The sequence below is a fragment of the Acinonyx jubatus genome, chromosome B1, assembly GCF_027475565.1.
Source record: "Acinonyx jubatus isolate Ajub_Pintada_27869175 chromosome B1, VMU_Ajub_asm_v1.0, whole genome shotgun sequence".
Classification (NCBI taxonomy): domain Eukaryota; kingdom Metazoa; phylum Chordata; class Mammalia; order Carnivora; family Felidae; genus Acinonyx; species Acinonyx jubatus.
Genome location: NC_069382.1, coordinates 140,820,569 through 140,844,068, shown reverse-complemented (window position 1 = coordinate 140,844,068; position 23,500 = coordinate 140,820,569). Strand labels below are relative to the sequence as shown.

General features: G+C 36.7%; 1 protein-coding gene across 8 annotated transcripts in view; it reads left to right on the top strand.

The window, feature by feature from the left end:
- The window catches only part of ART3 (ADP-ribosyltransferase 3 (inactive)), a 139,582-nt gene that overhangs the window by 64,581 nt on the left and 51,501 nt on the right, over positions 1-23,500 (top strand). For 6 of the 8 annotated variants that reach the window (XM_053217234.1, XM_053217232.1, XM_053217233.1 and 3 more), the window contains exon 2: positions 16,673-16,831. The exons of the other annotated variants lie outside the window; for them this stretch is intronic. In XM_053217234.1, the coding sequence (XP_053073209.1) occupies positions 16,787-16,831 (45 nt within the window). In that variant the 5' untranslated portion in view covers positions 16,673-16,786. The remainder of the gene's footprint in view (positions 1-16,672; positions 16,832-23,500) is intronic. 8 annotated transcript variants of the gene reach the window in all.

Here is a 23,500-nt window from a genome sequence, read left to right as displayed (position 1 = left end):
TAAGAATGTGGTATTGATAAGAATTGGTAATTGCAGGAGACTTTAACACTTCACTTACAACAATGGATAGATCATCTAGACACATGATCAATAAAGAAACAAGGGCCCTGAATGATACATTGGATCAGATAGACTTGACCGATATATTTAGAAGTCTGCATCCCAAAGCAACAGAATATACTTTCTTCTCGAGTGCACATGGAACATTCTCCAAGATAGATCACATACTGGGTCATAAAACAGCCCTTCATAAGTATACAAGAATTGAGATCATACCATGCATACTTTCAGACCACAATGCTATGAAGCTTGAAATCAACCACAGGAAAAAGTCTGGAAAACCTCCAAAAGCATGGAGGTTAAAGAGCACCCTACTAAAGAATGAATGGGTCAACCAGGCAATTAGAGAAGAAATTAAAAAATATATGGAAACAAACGAAAATGAAAATACAACAATCCAAACGCTTTGGGATGCAGCGAAGGCAGTCCTGAGAGGAAAATACATTGCAATCCAGGCCTATCTCAAGAAACAAGAAAAATCCCAAACACAAAATCTAACAGCACGCCTAAAGGAAATAGAAGCAGAAGAGCAAAGACAGCCTAAACCCAGCAGAAGAAGAGAAATAATAAAGATCAGAGCAGAAATAAACAATATAGAATCTAAAAGAACTGTAGAGCAGATCAATGAAACCAAGAGTTGGTTTTTTGAAAAAATAAACAAGATTGATAAACCTCTAGCCAGGCTTCTCAAAAAGAAAAGGGAGATGACCCAAATAGATAAAATCATGAGTGAAAATGGAATTATTACAACCAATCCCTCAGAAATACAAGCAATGATCAGGGAATACTATGAAAAATTATATGCCAACAAACTGGAAAACCTGGAAGAAATGGGCAAATTCCGAAACACCCACACACTTCCAAAACTCAATCAGGTGGAAATAGAAAGTTTGAACAGACCCATAACCAATGAAGAAATTGAATCTGTTATCAAAAATCTCCAATCAGGTAAGAGTCCAGGACCAGATGGCTTCCCAGGGGAGTTCTACCAGACATTTAAAGCAGAGATAATACCTATCCTTCTCAAGCTATTCCAAAAAATAGGGAAGGAAAACTTTCAGACTCATTCTATGAAGCCAGTATTACTTTGACCCCTAAACCAGACAGAGACCCAGTAAAAAAAGAGAACTACAGGCCAATATCCCTGATGAATATAGATGGAAAAATTCTCAATAAGATACTAGCAAATCGAATTCAACAGCATACAAAAAGAATTATTCACCATGACCAAGTGGGATTCATTCCTCGGATGCAGGGCTGGTTCAACATTCGCAAATCAATCAATGTGCTAACATCACATTAATAAAAGAAATGATAAGAACCATATATATGATCCTGTCAATCGATGCAGAAAAAGCATTTGACAAAATTCAGCATCCTTTCTTAATAAAAACCCTTGACTAAGTCGGGATAGAAGGAACATACTTAAACATCATAAAAGCCATTTATGAAAAGCCCACAGCTAACTTCATCCTCAATGGGGAAAAACTGAGAGCTTTTTCCCTGAGATCAGGAACACGACAGGGATGTCCACTCTCAATGCTGTTGTTTAACATAGTGTTGGAAGTTCTAGCATCAGCAATCAGACAACAAAAGGAAATCAAAGGCATCAAAATTGGCAAAGATGAAGTGAAGATTTCACTTTTTGCAGATGACATGATATTATACATGGAAAATCCGATAGACTCCACCAAAAGTCTGCTAGAACTGATACATGAATTCAGCAAAGTTGCAGCATACAAAATCAATGTACAGAAATCAGTTGCATTATCATACACTAATAATGAAGCAACAGAAAGACAAAGAAACTGATCCCATTCACAATTGCACCAAAAGGCATAAAATACCTAGGAATAAATCTAACCAGAGATGTAAAAGATCTGTATGCTGAAAACTATAGAAAGCTTATGAAGGAAATTGAAGAAGATATAAATAAATGGAAAAACATTCCGTGCTCATGGATTGGAAGAATAAATATTGTCAAAATGTCAATACTACCCAAAGCTATCTACACATTCAATGCAATCCTAATCAAAATTGCGCCAGCATTCTTCTCGAAGCTAGAACAAGCAATCCTAAATTCATACGGAACCACAAAAGGCCCCGAATAACCAAAGTAATTTTGAAGAAGAAGACCAAAGCAGGAGGCATCACAATCCCAGACTTTAGCCTCTACTACAAAGCTGTCATCATCAAGACAGCATGGTATTGGCACAAAAACAGACACATAGACCAATGGAATAGAATAGAAACCCCAGAACTAGACCCACGAAAGTATGGCCAACTAATCTTAGACAAAGCAGGAAAGAATATCCAGTGGAAAAAAGACAGTTTCTTTAACAAGTGGTGCTGGATAGCAACATGCAGAAGGTTGAAACTAGACCACTTTCTCACACCATTCACAAAAATAAACTCAAAATGGATAAAGGACCTGAATGTGAGACAGGAAACCATCAAAACCCTAGAGGAGAAAGCAGGGAAAGACCTCTCTGACCTCAGCCGTAGCAATTTCTTAATTGACACATCCCCAAAGGCAAGGGAATTAAAAGCAAAAATGAACTATTGGGACCTCATGAAGATAAAAAGCTTCTGAACAGCAAAGGAAACAATCAACAAAACTAAAAGGCAACCAACTGAATGGGAAAAGATATTTGCAAATGACACATCGGACAAAGGGCTAGTATCCAAAATCCATAAAGAGCTCACCAAACTCCACACCTGAAAAACAATCCAGTGAAGAAATGGGCAGAAAACATGAATAGACACTTCTCTAAAGAAGACATCCGGATGGCCAACAGGCACATGAAAAGATGCTCAACGTCGCTCCTCATCAGGGAAATACAAATCAAAACCACACTCAGATATCACCTCACACCAGTCAGAGTGGCCAAAATGAACAAATCAGGAGACTAAAGATGCTGGAGAGGATGTGGATAAACGGGAACCCTCTTGTACTGTTGGTGGGAATGCAAACTGGTGCCGCCACTCTGGAAAACTGTGTGGAGGTTCCTCAGAAAATTAAAAATAGACCTACCCTATGACCCGGCAGTAGCACTGCTAGGAATTTACCCAAGGGATACAGGAGTGCTGATGCATAGGGGCACTTGTACCCCAATGTTTATAGCAGCACTCTCAACAATAGCAAAATTATGGAAAGAGCCTAAATGTCCATCAACTGATGAATGGATAAATAAATTGTGGTTTATATGCACAATGGAGTACTACGTGGCAATGAGAAAGAATGAAATATGGCCCTGTGTAGCAATGTGGATGGAACTGGAGAGTGTGATGCTAAGTGAAATAAGCCATACAGAGAAAGACAGATACCATATGTTTTCACTCTTATATGTGTGGATCCTGAGAAACTTAACAGAAACCCATGGGGGAGGGGAAGGGAAAAAAAAAGAGGTTAGAGTGGGAGACAGCCAAAGCATAAGAGAGTCTTAAAAACTGAGAATGAACTGAAGGTTGATGGGGGGTGTGAGGGGGGGAGGGTGGGTCATGGGTATTGAAGAGGGCATCTTTTGGGATTAGCACTGAGTGTTGTATGGAAACCAATTTGACAATAAATCTCATATATTAAAAAAAAGGTCACATAGCTATAAAATGTCTATGTTGGGGTTTAAACTGAGGCGTTTTGGATCTGGAAATCATTGCATCATACTGGCTTTCACTGTGCGCCTATGCATGTGCACAGATTTCCCCCTACCCTGTTTCTCTTCCCACTCCCCGTATGTATGGTTTAAGACTAATTTATAAAGAGATGGGTTCAAGATGGCCATATAGGAGGATCCTGAACTCACTTCCTCTCATAGACACAACAGATTTACAACTACATATGGAATAATTTCCTCTAAAATAAGACCTAAAAACCAGAGGAACAGAATCTCTACAACAAAGGATAAAAGGTCAGCATTGAAAACAGGTATGAGAGGCAGAGACACAACCTCTCAAAAAAAAAAAAAAAGAAAGAAAAGAAAAGAGAAAACAGACCACAGGCAATCCACAGCCAGGAAGGATCTGAAAAATATGGAACTTTTCCTTGAGAATCAAGGATCTGTGCTGCATATCAGGCACTGTAGCTTTCATAAGAGAGATGAACCCTCAATATGCCTGGCTTTGAAAATCAACACGGATTATGTTCAGGAAAACCACAGAACTTTAGGGAATAGAGAATTTACTCTTAAATAGCTTGTACATAGATTCACTCATCCTTTGACCCAGTGCTAAAACACCAGTTTGGAAAGCACCTAGATTATAGGTGAAGAACATCTACTTAATTAATCTTAAGGTGTCTGCCTGAGATGCAGGAACTTGTTGGGATTCTGCTGACATGGAGACACTTGTAGGTGCCATTTTTGCAATCTTATTCTAATATACTGGTGCTAGCCCTAGTGGTTGCCATTTTGGAACTCTTTCTCTAGCCTGTGGGTCCAGGAGGGTACAACCTGCTGAGGGTACAACCCGCACTGCAGCCTTGCATCACAGCCAGACCAGTGAGAGCTCCAGCCACCTTCATGTTGTCGCCCCACCAAGGTAGGTGGGTGTGCACAGTTCCCACAGGGGGTGTCCCTACAGTGCTTGGCACAGGTGGCCAGAGGATATACCACTTCTGAGTTTCATGGGATATCTCCTACACAAAACTACTTCAGGGCTGGGAGAGTTAGCTGATTTGCCTAATACAAAACACAAAGACAGGCAAAATGAGGAAATGGAGGAATATCCAAATGTGAAAGAATGAGACAGAACTTCAGAAAAAGACCTTAATGAAACAGGTAATAAATCTGCCTAATAAACAGTTCAAAGTAACAGTCATTAATATACTCACTAAACTTGGATAAGAATGGGTGAACACAGTGAGAGCTTCAAAAAAGAGAAAATATAAGAAATTAACAAACAGAACTTACAGGGCTGAAGAATACAATAACTGAAAAATTTACTAAAATTCAACAGCAGATTGTAGTGAAGCAGAACATATCAGTGAGCTAGAAGACAGAGCAGTGGCACTCATCCACACAGAGCAACAAAGAGAAAAAAAGAGTTTTAAAAATAGTGAAGATACCTTAGGGGCTTTTGGGACAATATCTGGAGGAATAACATTTACATTACAGGGATCCCAGAAGAAAAAGAGAGAGAGATAGTAGCCACAAAACTTACTTTAAGAAATAATGGCTGAAAACTTCTCTAATCTGGGGAAGGAGACAGACATTCAAGTTCTGGAAGCCCAGAAAGTTCCAAATAGGATGAATCCAAAAAGATCTACACCAAGATACATTAATAATAAGAATTGAAAAGTTAAATAGAGTCTTAAAAGCAGCAAGAGAAACAACTTGTTGTGTACAAGGGAAATTCCATAAGGCTATCAGCAGATTTTTTTCAGCAGAAACTTTGCAGAGCAGAAAGGAGTGGGATGACATATGAAAAGTGCTACAAGGAAAAAACTTCCAATCAAGAATTCTTTAACTGGCAAAGTTATCATTTAGAATTAAAGAGGAGATCTGATGCGTTTTCCAATAAGCAAAACTAACGGTGTACATCACCATTAACTGGACTTACAAGAAATGTTAGAGACTTCTTTAAACTGAAAAGAGATGACACTAATTAGTAACAAGAAAACATACAAAAGGGTTGGAATGGAAAAGGTAAATATATAGTAAAGATAGTGGAATAACTTATAAAGGAATTATGAAGGTTAAAAGACAATAGTAGTAAAAGTAAAACTGCAATAGTTAAGGGATACATAAAATAAAACGATGTAAAATGTGACATTAAGAATATAAAACATGGGGGGGTGAATAAAAATGTAAAATTCTGGAGTATGTTCAAATTTCAGCTCCTATGAAAACCAACTGTTATATACATAGTATGTTATACATGAACCTCATGGTAATCATAAGCAAAAACTTACTGTAAATACACTAAAGAAAATGAGAAAGAAATCTAAATATAACCCTGAAGAGTACCGTCAAATCACAGTGGAACAGGGGTGTCTGGGTGGCTTAGTTGGTTAAGCATTCGACTCTTGATTTTGGCTCAGGTCATGATCTCACAATTGGTGAGATCGAGCCCCATGCTGGGCTCTGCACTGACAGCATGATGCACATGTGTGCATGTTCTCTCTCAAAATAAATAAATATACTTAAAAAAATCACAAAGTAAGAGAGAGAAGAAGGAAGGAACAGAGAGGAACTACAAAAACAACCAGAAAACAGTTAACAAAATGGCATAATTACATACCTCTCAATAGTTAAGTGTAAATTCTCTAATCAAAAGATAAATAGTGGATGAATGAATTAAAAAAAGAGACCCATTTGTATATGATGCCTATAAGAAACTCTCTTCTGAAGTAAAGACACACAGATTGAAGTGAAGTGATAGAGAAAGATGTTCTATGTAAATGGAAATTTAAAGAAATCTGGCATAGCTATACTTACATCAGACAAAATAGATTTTCTTAAAAAATTCATTTTAGATAAAATAGACTTGAAAACTGTAATAAAAGACAAGGGCATTACATTACAAAACAATAAAGGGGTCAGTCCAGTGAGAAGAGATAATGTAAACATACATGCACCCAGCATAGAAGCACCAAAATATATAAAGCAAATATTTACAGACCTAAAGGGAGATATTGACAATATTGACAGCAATACAAGAATAGTAGGGGATTTTAACACTCCACTTATATCATTGGATAGATCAGCCAGATGGAAAATCAATAAGGAAACATCAGCCTTACGTGGCAAATTAGATCAGATGAACTTACAAGATACATACAGAATACTACATCCAAAAGTAGCAGAATACACATTGTTCTCAAGTGCATATTCTTCAGGATAGATTGTATGTTAGGCCACAAAACAAGTCTTAATAAATTTAGAAGACTGAAATCATGTCAAGCATCTTTTCTCACCACAATGGTATGAAACTAGAAATTGATTAAAAGAAGAAAACTGGAAAAAAAAATCCCACAAAAATCTGTATTTTAAACAACATGCTATTCAACAACCAGTGGATCATGAAGAAGTCAAAGGAGAAATCAAAGAATACCCAGAGACAAATGAAAACAGAAATATGGTATACCAAAATCTGTCAGATGCAACAGAAGGATTTCAAAGGCAGAGGGGTGGGGTGGGGGTAGGGGGGTGAAGTTCATAGTATTACAGGCCTTCCTCAAGAAACAAGAAAAATATCAAATAAATGGGGGCGCCTGGGTGACTCAGTCAGTTAAGCATCCGACTTTGGCTCAGGTCATGATCTCACGGCTTGTGAGTTCAAGCCCTGCGTTGGGCTCTGTGCTGACAGCTCAGAGCCTGGAGCCTGCTTTGGATTCTGTGTCTCCCGCTCTCTCTCTGCCCGTCCCCTGCTCACTCTCTGTCTCTCTCTCTCTCAAAAATAAATAAACATTTAAAAAATTTAAAAAAATCAAATAAAGATCACACTTTACACCTAAAGGAGCTAGAAAAGGAACAAATGAAGCCAAAGATTTAGTAGAAGGAAGTAAATAATAAAGAGCAGAGCAGAAATAAATAATATAGAGACGAAAAAGACAAGATTGAAAAATCAGTAAAATGAAGAGCTAGTTCTTTGCAAAGATTTAAAAAAAAAAAAAAAGACATTCCTTTAGCTGGATGCACCAAGAGAGAAAGAGAAGGTTCAAATAAATAAAATCAGAGATGAAATTAATTAAACTAATGTAACTCTGTATTCTAACTATACTAGAATTAAAACTTTAAAAGTCAGAAAAAAAGGAGAAATTAACACAGAAATACACAAGATCATAACAAAGTACAGTAGACTCTTGAAGAACACCAGAGTTAGGGACACTGACCCCTTGCTTAGTCAGAAATCCACATACAACTTTTGACTCCCCCCATCATTAACTACTAATAGCCTACTGTCAACTGGAAGCCTTATTGATAACATAAGCAGTCAATAAACATACTTCATATGTCGTATCTGTTATATACTGGATTCTTACAATAAAGTAACCTAGAGAAAATAAAACATTATTAGGAAAATTATAAGGAAGAGAAAGTACATTTATAGTACTGTATTTATTGAAAACAAAATTCATGTATAAGTGGACCTGCACAATTCAAACCCATTTTTGTTCAAGGATCAACTGTATTATGAATATTTATGTGCCAACAAATGGAATACCTTGAAGAAATGGATAAATTCCTAGAAACATAATCTTCCAAGACTGAATCATGGAAAAATAGAAAATCTGAATAGACAGAATTCTAGTAGAAGTTTGGGTCATAATAAAAAACCTCCCAGCAAAACCCCAGACTACACAGTTTCACTGGTGAATTCTACTAAACTTTCAAAAAAGATTAATACCTATTCTCAAACACTTCCAAAATTTGAGGAGGGAATGCTTCTAAGGTCATTTTATGAGGCTGGCATTACCTGGACACCAAAACCAGACAAGGAAACCACAAAAAAAGAAAACAAAAGGCCAGTATCCTTAATGAACACAGATGCACAAATTCTCAATAAAATTGTAGCAAACTGAATTCAACAAGACATTAAAAGGATCATATGCCACAATGAAGTATTTATTCCAGGTATGTAATAATGGCTCAACATCCACAGATCAAACTGCAGTACACCACATTAGCTAACCAAATGAAGGATAAAAGTCATATAGGCATCTGAATAGATGTTTAAAAAAACAGTTAACAAAATTCAACATCCATTTATGATAAAAACTCTCAACAATGTGAGTATAGAGGGAACATACCTCAACATCATAAAGGCTATATATGACAACCCCATAGTTCATATCATGCTCAGTGATCAAAAGATGAAAGCTTTTCCTTTAATATCAGGAATAAGACAAGGATATATACTCTTACCACTTTTATTCAGCATAGTATTAGAAGTCTTGGTGACATCAGTACAGCAAGCAAAAAGAAAAAAGCATACAAAGTGGAAAGGAAGAAATAAAGCTGTCACTATTTGCAGATGACATAATACTATATACAGAAAACTTTAAGGTCTCCACTAAAAAACTATTAGAATAAACTAATTCACTAAAGTTGGAGGATACAAAATCAATATACAGAAATCAGTGGCATTTCTTTACACTAATAAACTATTAGGGAAATTAAGAAAGTCCTATTTACAATTGTGTCAAAAAGAGTGAAATACTTTGGACTGAATTTAACCAAGGAGGCAAAAGATCTATAGAGTGGAAGTGTAAGACATTGATGAAGAACACAAATAACTGGAAAGATACTCTGTGCTCATAGATTAGAATTGATGCTGTTAAAATGTCCATATTATCCAAAGCAATGTGCAGTTTCAGTGTAATCCCTATCAGAATTTCAGTGAATAGTATTTTTCATAGAACTAGAACAAGTAATTAAAATTTTATACAGAACCACATAAAATACCAAATAACTAAAACCATGTTGAGAAAGAACAAAGCTGGGAGTATCATGCTCTGTGGCCTCAAAATATACTATAAAGCTATATTAATCAGAACAGTATGGTGTTAGCATAAAAACAGACACAGAGATCAATGAAACAGAATTGAGAACCCAGAAATAAATCTGCATGTATATGGGTAATTAATTTATGACCAAGAAGCCAAGAACATACAACGGAGAAAGGATGTTTCTTCAATATGTGATGCTGGGGAAATTGGACAGCCACATGCAAAAGAATGAAAGTATAGTACTATCTTCATACACAAAAATTAAAATGGATTAAAGAAATGATTTGAAAATATAAAATTCCTAGAAGAAAGCATAGGTGGTAAGCTTTTGGACACTGATTTTAGGGATGTGTTTGTTGGGTCTGACTCCAAAGGCAAGAGAAACAAAAATAAACTAAAAACCTTCTGCACAATGAAGGAAACCATCATCAAAACAAAAAGGCAACCTACCAAATGGAAAAGTTCTTTGCAGATCATATATACAATAAGGGGCTAATATCTGAAATCTATAAAGAACTCCTACAACTCAACAAAAAAATTAGCAGATAACAAAATTGACAGAAGATCTGAATAGATGTTGTTCCAAGGAAGATATACAGGTGGCCAACAGTCACATGAAAAGATGTTCAGCATCACTAGTTATTAGGGAAATGAAAATCAAAACCACAATGAGATAGTACTTCACACCTGTTAGAATGATGGTTATCAAAAAGATAAGAAATAACAAGTTTGGAAGGGATGTGGTGGGACTGTAAATTAGTACAGCTTCTACTTGGAAACAGGATGGAGATTCCTCAAAAAATTAAGAATAGATGTAACTAAATGATCCAGTTATTCCACTTTTTGGGTGTTTATCCAAAGAATGTGAAAAGACTAATTTAAAAGGATATATGTACCCCTGTTTTCATTGCAGCATTATTTCCAATAGCCAAGATATGGAAACAACCCAAATATCCATTGATAGATGAATGGATGAAGAAGCTGTGGTATATGTATAATGGAATATTACTGAGCCTTAAATAAGAATGAAATCTTGTCATTTGCAGACATGAATGAACATTGAGGGTAGTATGCCAAGTGATAAGTCAGATGCAGAAGGACAACAAATACCATATGATTTCATTTGTATAGAATGTAAAGAAAAAAAAACTCCCAACAAAACAACAAAACAAACAGTACAAAAGCAAACTCATAGATACAGAGAACAGATTGTTGTTTATCAGAGGGGAAGGGGAGTGGAGAGTTGATGAAATGGGTGAAGGGGGTCGATTGTATGGTGATAGATGATAACTAGACTTTGTAGTGCATAAAGATATCGAATGTTGTACACCTGAAACTGAAAAATGTTATATATACCTATTTTATCTAATTAAAAAAATGAAGGGGCACCTGGGTTGCTCAGTTAAGCATCCGACTTCGGCTCAGGTCATGATCTCACGGTCCGTGAGTTCGAGCCCCGCGTTGGGCTCTGTTCTGACAGCTCAGAGCCTGGAGTCTGCTTCGGATTCTGTGTCTCCCTCTCTCTCTGCCCCTCCCCTGTTCATGCTCTGTCTCTCTCTGTCTCAAAAATAAATAAACGTTAAAAAAAATGAAAATAATTCATACTTAGTAAAACAGGTCTTTGCTCTCCTGAGGCAATCTCTGTTAACTAGGTTTTTTTAATCCTTCAGAGGATTGAACATTGATAACAACCCACTTTGGTTTTTGTCCATGATATTCAGAGCTATGCTTTGGCATGGTTTTGTTCTCTTTTCAGAAACTTCTTACAGCATGTTGACTAGTATAGATAGCAATTGTGTTGGAAACTAGGGAATCCCATCAGAGATGGTCCAACAAGAAGCCTATCTCAGTACAACTGACCCTTGAATAATAAGGGTTTGAACTGTATGGGTCCACTGATATGTGGATATGTTTGGATAAATATAGTACTGTAAATATATTTTCTCTTCCATATGATTTTCTTAACATTTTTTCTGTAGCTTAAGAATACAATATATAATACATATAACATACAAAATCTGTTAATCAACTGTTTATGTTGCTAATAAGGCTTCTGGCCGACAGCAGGCTATTAACTTTTTGGGAATCAAAAGTTACACATGAATTTTCAACTATCTGGGGATTCAGTGCCCCTAATCCCTGCTTTGTTCAAGGGTCAGTTGTAAAGTGTTCATTGCTCACAAGTTATGGGTGCAGTCTGCACAATAAAATTAAGTAGGATCAAACTTTTTTAGAATTTAGCCAAGAAGTTCTGGCTATTCTCATAAATGTTTCAGTTAATATGAATGCCCATTTCATCTTAATATTGAGGTTACCTATTTCTTTAAAAAACCCAACTTGGTAGCCATGTAACAATGGCTTTGTTTGTATTCTTTAAAATGAAGGGAGGTTATGATGTGTGGAGTACTGTAGATAGGAACTTTGGGAGTTTGAATGAATTACTTGAGTCTGGTTACCAGTTAATGTAGAGACTGAACCTGAGCTGCTTATAACTGCTAGAGCTAGATGTTTCTACAAGGTGTGTATTGCTCTGAAGAAAAGATTCTTCCAGTGAAAGTGAAAGTTGATAAAATGTCTGAGTTGATAACTCAGACAGTTATCTGAGTCAGTAAGCTTTATAATTCGAGGAATTAATCACTACTGATGCATTTGTTTAGAGAAATTCATTTCTTTCTGTCATCTGGGACAAAAAAGAAAAAAGAAACTAGTTATTTAAAAGGTGAGAAAAAGAGCAGAAATTTCCTATTTATGTACATATAGACAAACATAGCAACTATGTAGTCTTTGTTGCAGAAGCAACTTATATTTTTCCTTTCCATAGTTAGGGTATTTTTTCTTGAGTTTCAAATTAAAATTTGTAAACAGCAGCAATAGTGATCTCTCCTGACTTTGGATTCACGGTGCAGGGGAAAAAGCTAATTGCAGACATTTGCTTTAGAAAGTCCAAAGGCCAGAGTTCTTTTAGCTTTCTGCTTCTTTTTCTTTTGCTCCTTTACAAATTTTTAGGGGTGCCTAGGTGGCTTAGTTGATTAAGCGTCTGACTTCAGCTCAGGTCATGATCTTGCGGTTTGTGAGTTCAAGCCCCGTGTTGGGCTCTGTGCCTGCTCAGAGCCTGGAGCCTGCTTCAGATTCTGTGTCTCCCTCTCCCTCTCTGCTCCTCCCCCGCCCATGCTTCTGTTTACCCCTCTTTTTCTCTCTCTGTCTCAAAAGTAAATAAACATAAAAAAATTTTTCAAATTTTTATTCACATCCCCAATTTTTTTCTATTTCTTCATTCTTTCTTTTTAATTGATTATAATATGGAATGGGATTTTTAAAAAATGTCTATAAAATTTATTTTTAAAAGGTTATTTTGTGGTTTTAAGTTTAAAAGATTGTTAGTTGAACCTTTGAACTTTTGTTTCTCTAACTAAAAACTTGAATTAAGTGGCTTTTAGCTTACATTTTCAATTTTTCTCATTTGATGTTTCTCCTTGTAGGTACCTCAGAAGAAAATAAATGTTTTTTACTTGCCATTTACTCCCATTACACATTCAGACAGTCCCTAATTGTGTGGACAACTCAGTTAAACTACCAAATGACTTTGACATTAACAAAAAATGAATTAGTGAAATTCAGTAGCATTAAGGGTAGGAGAATTTACTTGAAGAAAACAAACAAACAAGCAAGGGGTGCTTGGATGTCTCACTCAGTTAAGTATCTGACTCTTGAATTCGGCTCAGGTCATTATGTCGTAGTTCATGGGATTGAGCCCTGCATTGGGCTCTGTGCTGACAGCGTGGAGCCTGCTTGGGATTCTCTCTCTGTCCCCCCACATCTCTGATCATTCTTTCTCTCTTGATATCTAAATAAATAAACATTAAAAAAAACAAGCAAACCACATAAATATGAATTGGAGAACTACCACATTTTTATACATGTCTGACAAAGAGAGTTGAGGGATACCGAATAAACCATTAGCTAAATATGAGTTGGATATGTAGCACTAACACTAATAAAATAAGCAGAAAGGTTGTTGATGGGGATATAGTCAAGAAATCTGTGAGTTATGGGTTATAGATGTTAAAATGATAGTGTAATTGTTAAACTTGAGAGGTCCCTCCAGGACAGGAACTTTGATTTATGTAATTCCTCCTAATTGTCTTATATAACATTTTTTTTCTTTCCATATACACACAGATACATATATATGTATATGTATATGTATCTGTGTGTATATGGAAAGAAAAAAATGTTATATATTCATATATATAAATACATATATACACACAGATACATATATATGTATATGTATATGTATCTGTGTGTATATATGTATTTATATATATGAATATTTCAGTTGAGGTATAATTAACATACAATATTAGTTTTAGGTATACAGCATGAGTTGGTATTTGTAAGTATTGCAAAGTGATCACCACAAGTCTAGTGAATGTCACAATACATATAGCATTTTTTTCTTGTGATAAGAGCTTTTAAGATCTACTCTCAGAAACTTTCATATATGCAATAGTGTATTAACTATAGTTGCCATGGTATGTTTTACATCCCATGACTCATTTTATACTGGAAGCTTGTACTTTTTGACTCCCTTCCTCCATTTCACCAACCTCCCAACCCTCCATCTCTGGCCATCTGATTTCTCTTTGAGCTTGGTTGTTTTTTTTTTTAGGATTCCACATGTAAGTGAGGTCAAGCGAAGTCATTTTTTTTTTAAGTTTACTTAGTTAATGAGGGAGAGAGAGCACGCAAGATAGGGAGGGGCAGAGAAAGAGGGAGAAGAAAGAGAATCCCAGTTAAGCTCCAAGCTCAGTGCAGAGTCCGACTCAGAGCTCGATCTTACAGCTGTGAGATCATGACCTGAGCAAAATCAAGATTTGGATGCTTAACTGACTGAGCCACCCAGGTGCCACACAAGTAAAGTTTTAATAAATATATTACGTGATTCTTGGCTTACAAAATCTAGTTAATTTCTAAGGTACCTGAAATTCAAGCTCAAGAGTACTTTAGAACATAGCCATTAAGTAATAACATCTTACAGAGTTGTTGTAAGGTGTTGCTCAAACTTCCTCACTCCTTTCTTTCTCTTTCTGGCCACTAGCCACTGTAGACCTGTACCTGAATCTGTCCTAGGGCAAGGAAGAGTAGCTTGAGGATGGCTGTGATCTCAGGAAAACCTGGTATTTGCAATGGACAAATGGGGAGGCATGAAGGAACAGGAAACCTCAGAATCTCATGCAGTGCTTCTGGATTGGGAAAGGGTGTCTTTCTGGTTAGTGAACCAGTCTGCTGATGCTGAGCTATAAAGGATATGTAATAATCAGTTATGCTAAATGGTACATTAGGTAAATCATGGGGGACCTGTGAGTTAGAGTCAAATATCTATGTCCAAATTTTATTAGTGTTGTCATATATTCTATTTAAGTCTTTGATACAGGTGTACTTCATTTTATTGAGTTTCACTGTATTGCACTTTGAAGATAATGTGTTGGGTGGTTTTTTTTTGCAGATTGAAGATTTGTGGTAACCCTGTATTGAGCACAATTGTTTCCAACATTTGCTAATTTTGTGTTGTGTAACATTTTGGTAATTCTTGTAATATTTCAAACTTTTTTCATTATTATTATATTTGTTATTGTCATCTGTGATCAGTGATTGATGTTACTATTGTAATTATTTTGGGGGGTCATGAGTTGTGCCTATATAAGATGGTGAACTTAATACATGTTATATGTGTTCTGACTGCTCCACTGTTCTATTTTTCTCCCTCTCCCTCCCTATTCCCTGAGGAATATTGAAATCAGGCCAGTTGCTAAACCTACAATGGCCTCTAAGTGTTCAAGAGAAAAGAAGAGTCACACATCTCTCATTTTAAATCAAAAGCTAGAAATGATTAAGGTTAGTGAGGAAAACATGTTGAAAGCCAAGATACACTACATCTATACCTCTTTCATCAAATAGTCAAGTTTTAAATGCAGAGAAGACGTTCTTGAAGGAAATTAAAAGTGTTACTACAGTGAACATATGAATGATAAGAAAGTGAAATAGCCTTATTGCTGATATGGAGAAAATTTTAGTGGTCTGGATAGAAGATCAAACCAGCTACAACATTTTCTTAAGCCAAAGCTTAATTCAGAGCAAGGCTTTAATTCTCTTCAATTCTGTGAAGGTTGAAAGAGGTGAGGGAGTTGCAAGGATGTGTTTGAAGCTAGCATGTTGGTTTATGAGATTTAACCAGCAAGTGCTGATGTAGAAGCTGCAGCAAGTTTATTTGGAAGGTCTAGCTGTGACAATTAATGAAAATGGCTACACTAAACAGTTTCAGTATAGACAAAATAGCCTTCTATTGGAATAAGATGCCATCTGTGACTTTCATAGCTAGAGAGAAGTCAATACCTGGCTTCAAACTTCAGTGGACAGGCTGACTCTTGTTAGGGGCTGATGCAGCTGGTGATTTTAAGTTGAAGCCAGTGCTCATTTTTACCATTCCAAAAACCTAGGGCTTTTACGAACTATGCTAAATGTACTTAGTTTGTGCCCTGTACAATAAATAAAACAGCAAAGCCTCGGTGACAGCACATCTGTTTACAAAATGGTTTACTGAAGGGGTGCCTGGGTGGCTCAGTTGGTTGAGTGTCTGACTCTTGATTCTGGCTCAGGTCATGATCCCAGGGTTGTGGGATTGAGCCCAACGTCAGGCTCTGCACTGAGCCTGGAACATGCATAAGATTCTCTCCGTCTTTCTCTCTCCCTCTCCCCCACTTGCATGCACTCTCTCTAAAATAAAAAATATTACAAATTAAAAAAAATTCAAAGTGGTTTACTAAATATTTTTTAAGTTTTTATTTAAATTCCAGTTAACATACAGTGTAATATTAGTTTCAAGTGTACCATGTAGTGATTCAGGACTTCCATAGAATATTAAAATATTAGAATATTACATAAACTGAGTTAATATAGCAGCCACAGGGTTTGATAGCATTGACCCCAATTTTGGAAGGCAGCTATGCTAACCACTATACCACCAATGCAGTTGACCCCAATTTTGAAAGAAGTTCTGCTGTGGGTAAAATGTTCTCAGACAACATCAGATGTTACAGAGAAATTGTTGATGAAAGGAAGAGTTGATTGATGCAGCAAACTTTATTGTTGTCTTATTTTAAGAAATTGCTACAGCTACCCCAACCTTCAGCAACTACCACCCTGATCAGCAGCCATCGACATAGAGGCAAGATCCTCTGCCAGCAAAAAGGTTATGACTTTCTTTTAAAAGCTCAGATGATACTTGGCATTCTTTTAGCCACAAAGTATCTTTTAATTAAGGTATGTACATTGAGTTTTAAGACATAATGCTATTTTACACTTAATAGACTACAGTGACTATAGTAGAGTGTAACCATATTTTTCATATGCACTGGGAAACCGAAAAATTTATTTGACTCACTTCTTTGCAACAATTTGTTTTATTGCGGTTGTCTGGAGCTGAACCTGTCATATCTCTGAGGTATGCCTGTACAAGAAGAGTCTTAATTCAAATCCTACAGAAATTAAGAAGGGAAGTGTCTTAAATAAAAAAATCTCAATTAACTATCCACCCCAGAGTGGTGTAGACAGTGTGAAACAACAAGGATGTCTACAGGTATAAAACAAAAACAGAAAACCCAGCAACTGTGTTGAGACCGTGCATTAGTTTGAAATGTGATGGTATTCATACAGAGAATGGAGTTAGAAGCAGGATTTGGGACAGAGACTATGGAGATCTTGTCTTGACAGGATAGTTCCTTATTTTAAAGTATTACGGGTTCCTAGATTATTAAGTCATAAGCCAAACTCAGATGTAAAGATTATTTTCTAGATACCACTACTTCCCCCAACTGAAATAATTTTCCAAAAACAAATTAATTTTGAATTACCCACCATTGGATTGCTTATATATGGAATATGTTTACCTCTGTATAAAAGATAATTTAGAATTGACTATAGGGTGCTCATAATAATTACCTTAATTGCCTCTGCCATGTAAAATTACATAGGAAAAGGAAAGAGACTGTGCCCCATGTTCCTACCTTTCTACCACCTGTCCCTTCCTTCCCACCCACCCCCCTTTTTAAATTTTTTGTTTGTCTGTCATCTCTCTCTGGTGCCGAACTTTTAATACTACCCCAGCGAGAGAGGATAACTGAATATGCCAACTTGACAGTCAAAGAGTTATGTTCCATACCTCTCTTCAAGTTGTTTCTCAGTTAAATAGTCCTTTGAATGAATACAAATAATGTAGGATGCTATTCTGAAACCGTGATGTGTAATAACTTTGGTTAGGGGTGGTGGGGATGGGTGGGGGTAGGGAGTGGGTGGCAACTTATTTTCTTGCTGCAGTTTAATTTAGAGTTGGTGAAGACTTCTCTAGAATGGATTATGATTTAGGACTTGGAGAAGCTTTAGAAATATGACTTTAAAACATTTTTTTAATGTTTATTTTTGAGAGAGAGAGAAGAGACAGTGCAAGCTGGGGAGTGGCAGAGAGAGAGGGAGATACAGAATCTGAAGCAGGCTCCAGGCTCTGAGCTGTCAGCACAGAGCCTGATGCAGGGCTCAGACTCACAGGCCGTAAGATTACTTAACCAACTGAACGACCTAGACACCCCAGCCTTTTGACAGTTTTATGCAAAAGCTAACAAAAGAGCATTTGTATTTGGTATTTGGGTTAGGAATAAATAGGAACTCACTTCTTTCAGAAGAGAAAGCAATTATGGATGAAGAGACACATGTAAGAAAGCTACCAGACTCATTTATGTAATCAACTCCTTTCATCTACAAAAGGAACTACCCCTTTTAGTTTTGCTTCCCTTTTTTTTTTTTAAAGGAAAGATTTCTTGTTCTAGAAAGGAGTAAGCTTAAATTAGCAAGCATTAAATATCTTCAGTTTTCTTTTGAGTTTGAATGGTGTTCTAACCAATTACTTCATGGGGGTTTCCAGCTTTGGGAGAAGAGTTAATAACTAAACTCTTGAATACAACATTAGCCAGGCCCAGGAGCAGAATGTTGCTCTGTCCTTCATGTTATATAAAGTGCTCACCTTTTTAATAGTGTTCTTTATGCATTTAAAAATGAAATGTACAGGGCAAAAATAAAAATTCCTTTTTTCCGCTCTCTTACTTAGAAGGCATAACATCCACAGGGCCTTTCCGGTTAGTAAATCAGATCCTGTTTACTCTTTGTATTCCTTTTTAAAAAAATGTTTACTTACTAATTTTGAGAGAGTTTGCATGCACAAGCATGTGCACGAGCAGGGTAGGGGCAGAGAGAGAGAGGGAGAGAGAGAATTCCAAGCAGGTTTCAAGCTGTCAGCCCTGTGCCTGACCAGTGCTTGATGTCACAAACCATGAGCTCATGATCTGAGCCAAAACCAAGGGTTGGGTTCTTAACTGACTGAGCCACCCAGGTGCCCCTATCCTTGTTTTCTTAATCCACAAGATCGCATGCAATTTTGGACATTTTACAGTTGATGAATGAATGAAAATAGCATATTTTTAATCCCACTTAGAAGCCTTTTTTTTATCCCCAAATCTATGTTAATTAATAAATTTTGTATCATATGGAGAAAAATGAACAGGAAAGTACAGCTATTGTTTCCAACTGCTTTAGAAAAATAAAATATTAACAAAAATACATACAGCTATTGCATAGATGATGGTGATTAATATGGTATAAGAAAGGAAATACAAAGAGCTGTTTCCTAGTTGAGGAGAAGCAGCCTTGGATGAAAGGAGATAATGATGTGGAGAATGAAGGAACGGTGGACTAGGTCTGACCTGACACTACTAGAGTCTCTGTGTCTGTGGGTCTGGGACCATGGGAACTGGGTTAACCTACTTGTTGAAAGCTGTCCAGTCCTGCTCACCGCCAAGATTTTAATAAGGCTTGACTGTTACCCCTTTCTTCTCACCATTGTCCTTTATGTCATGTTACAGTGCATCGGCATGATAGGGACACAAAATGGTTTTATAGAAATTTCTGACACCTGGTTTCAAGTGTCAACTCTGCCTCCAACCTTGCATTTTCAGTCATTGTCATTGTTATCAGAGAAAGGTTTGAAAAGTTTAAGAAGACCTGCACCTCTCTGACCTCATCTTATACTATATTATTCACTCACTCAGTTCAGCAACGTTTACTTTTGAGCTGTCTTGGTTTTCTTCAGACCTAGCAGGAAGGCTTCTTGTTCTAGCTCAGTGTTGTTCAAAAGAAATGTGAAGCAATTCACATGTGTAATTTAAAATTTTCCAGTAGCAATACTAAAAAAGATAAAAATAAACAAATGAAATTAATTTTATTAGTATATCTTATTTAATCCAATATATCTAAATAAGGTGTTTTATATTTTTCTTACTATGTGTTTGAAATCTGAATATCTTACACTGTTCTAGCACATCTCATTTGGGTGCTGAATTTTTATCAGATATTTGACCTTTATTTAGATTTTATAAAATTTATAGTTGAAACAGACTCACATACTTGAGTTGTTGCACACATACTTAAGATTTTTTTGAATAAATCAAGTATCATTTAAAAAACTTAAATAAAATGAAATACAATAAAAATTTAGTTCCTTAGTCGCTAAGTCACATTTTAAGTTCTCAGTAGCCATAGATGTTATTGGACAATGCAGTTCTAGCTATTTTCTCTGTAAAGATTGCTTTGGTACAGATAACCACTTGGCTGACTCCTTCATCTCCTTCAAGTATATACTTATATCTTACCCTCTCTCAGTGAGGCCTTCCTTGGCCACTATTTAATACTACAACCTGCCCCTTCCCACATTTCACACTTCCAATCTGACTTACTCTGGTATGCTTCATCTCTCTTCACTATATAACGGCTAATTTATTTTCGTTTTCACTTGCCTCCCTCCCTTTCTTCCACTGCTTGCTAGACATAGGTTTCCTGAAGGCAGAGATCTTTGTTTTCTTCATTGATACACCCCACACCTAGAATAGTATGTAACCTATAGCAGGTCCTCAGTAAACACTTAGGATAAATTGGTTAAATGAATGAATCATGATAAAAACTTTCTGAAATCATTAATATATATTAGATTCTGGATATAATTCATACAGGATTAAAAGTATCATTTATTAAATCCTTCATAAATGTATCTCAAACTCATTCTGTGTACCTTATACTGTTTTAAACTGAGAGTAGTGGGGAGAGGAATGAGTACAAATGAAATATATAATCTAGTTAGGCAATATTCACAAAAAGAGAAGAGAAAATATGAAAAATGCTGCATTCTGTTGCAAACACTAGAAAAATGACTTAAAATACAGTGCCTTGGAATTGCTGCATGTATTCCTTAGAAAATTTCCCAGTAAATATCTAAGTAGTTACATGTTTGTCATTAACTATTTGGAGACTTGGGGAACACAAAAAATAGGAAAACTAAGTGTATTATGAAACTACACTTGAAAACTAGTTTAAAACCATGCCAATGTTTATAGTGGTGTTATCAACAGTAGCCAAACTATGGGGAGAGCCCAAATGCTCCCCCACAAAGTAGAATATTACTTAGCCATCAAAAAGAATGAAATCTTGTAATTTGCAATAACATGGATGGAGCTAGTGTGTACTATACTAAGCAAAATAAGTCAGAGAAAGACAAATACCATGTGATTTCATTCATGTGGAATTTCAGAAACAAAAACAGATGAACACATGGGAAGGAGGGTCAAAGAAGAGAGGGAAACAAACCATAGGAGACTCTTTTTTTTTTTTTTTTTTTTTTTTAATAATTGCCCCCTAACTTTTTTTTTTTTCAACGTTTATTTATTTTTGGGACAGAGAGAAACAGAGCATGAACGGGGGAGGGGCAGAGAGAGAGGGAGACACAGAATCGGAAACAGGCTCCGAGCCATCAGCCCAGAGCCTGACACGGGGCTCGAACTCACGGACCGCGAGATCATGACCTGAGCCGAAGTCGGCTGCTTAACCGACTGAGCCACCCAGGCGCCCCTAAAATAATCTTTTTAAGATATGGTGCTGGAACAACTGGACATCCACATGCAAAAGAATGAATCTAGTCACAGACCTTACACCCTTCACAAAAATTAACTCAAGATGGATCATAAACCTAAATGTAAAATGCAAAATTCTAAAAGATAAGCCATGTAACTATGTATAGTTTTAGTTATATAAATTAGATAACTATAAAAGACATTCTAGAAGATAACATATGAGAAAGTCCAGATGACTTTGAGTATGGTGATGACTTTTTAGATACAACACTGAAGTACAACCCTTGAAAGAAGTAATAAGCTGGACTTCATTAAAATTAACAACAATTTCTCTGTGGGACACCTGGGTGGCTCAGTTGGCTGGGTGTCCAACTCTTGATTTTACCTCAGGTTACAATCTCATGGTTCATGAGATTGATCCCTGAGTTGGATTCCACACTGAACGTGGAGCCTGCTTGGGATTCTCTCCCTCTCTCTCTCTCTCTCTCTCTCTCTCTCTCTCCCCCCCCCCCTCTCCCCCTCTCTCCCCCTCTCTCCCTCCCTCCCCCCCCCCCGCCCCTTTCCGGCTTGCACATGCTTGCTTGCTCTCTCTCAAAATAAATAAATGTAAAAAAAAAAAACCCCACATGGCAAACTAATCTTTGACAAAGCAGGAAAGAATATCCAGTGGAATAAAGACAGTTTCTTCAGCAAGTGGTGCTAAGAAAACTGGACAGCAACATGCAGAATGAACCTGGACCACTTTCTTACACAATACGCAAAAATAACTCAAAATGGATGAAAGAGCTAAATGTAAGACAGGAAGCCATCAAAATCCTCAAGGAGAAAGCAGGCAAAAACCTCTTTGATCTTGGCTGCATCAGCTTCCTACTCAACACGTTTCCGGAGGCAAGGGAAACAAAAGCAAAAATGAACTACTGGGACCTCATCAAAATAAAAAGCTTCTGCACAGTGAAGGAAACAATCAGCAAAACTAAAAGGCAACCAACAGAATGGGAGAAGATACTTGCAAATGACACATCAGATAAAGGGTTAGTATCCAAAATCTGTAGAGAACTTATCAACCTCAACACCCAAAAACCAAATAATCCAGTGAAGAAATGGACAAAAGACATGAATAGACACTTCTCCAAAGAAGACATCCAGATGGCCAACCGATGCATGATAAAATGCTCAACATCACCCATCATCAGGGAAATACAAATCAAAACCACAAATGAGATACCACCTTACACCTGTCAGAATGGCTGACATTAACATCTCAGGCAACAACAGATGCTGGCGAGGATGCAGAGAAAGAAGATCTTTTTTGCATTGTTGGTGGGAATGCAAGCTGGTACAGCCACTCTGGAAAGGAGTATGGAGGTTCCTCAAAAAAACTAAAAATAGAACTAACCTACAACCCAGCAATTGCACTACTAGGCATTTATCCATGGGATACAAGTGTGCTGGTTTGAAGGAACACATGCACCCCCATGTTTATAGCAGCACTGTCAACAATAGCCAAAGTATGGAAAGAGCCCAAATGTCCATCGATGGATGAATGGATAAAGAAGATGTGGTATATATATACAATGGAGTATTACTCAGCAATCAAAAAGAATGAAATCTTGACATTTGCAACTAGGTGGATGGAACTGGAGGGTATTATGCTAAGTGAAATTAGAGAAAGACAAAAATCATATGACTTCACTCATATGAGGACTTTAAGAGACAAAACAGATGAACATAAGGGAAGGGAAACAAATAATATAAAAACAGGGAGGGGGACAAAACACAAGAGACTCATAAATAAGGAGAACAAACTGAGGGTTACTGGAGGGGTTTTTGGAGGGGGGATGGGCTAAATGGGTAAGGGGCACTAAGGAATCTACTCCTGAAATAATTGTTGCACTATATGCTAACTAATTTGGATGTAAATTTTAAAAAATTAAAAAATTTAAAACCCCACAACTTCTCTGTGAGATACAGTGTTAGAGAATGA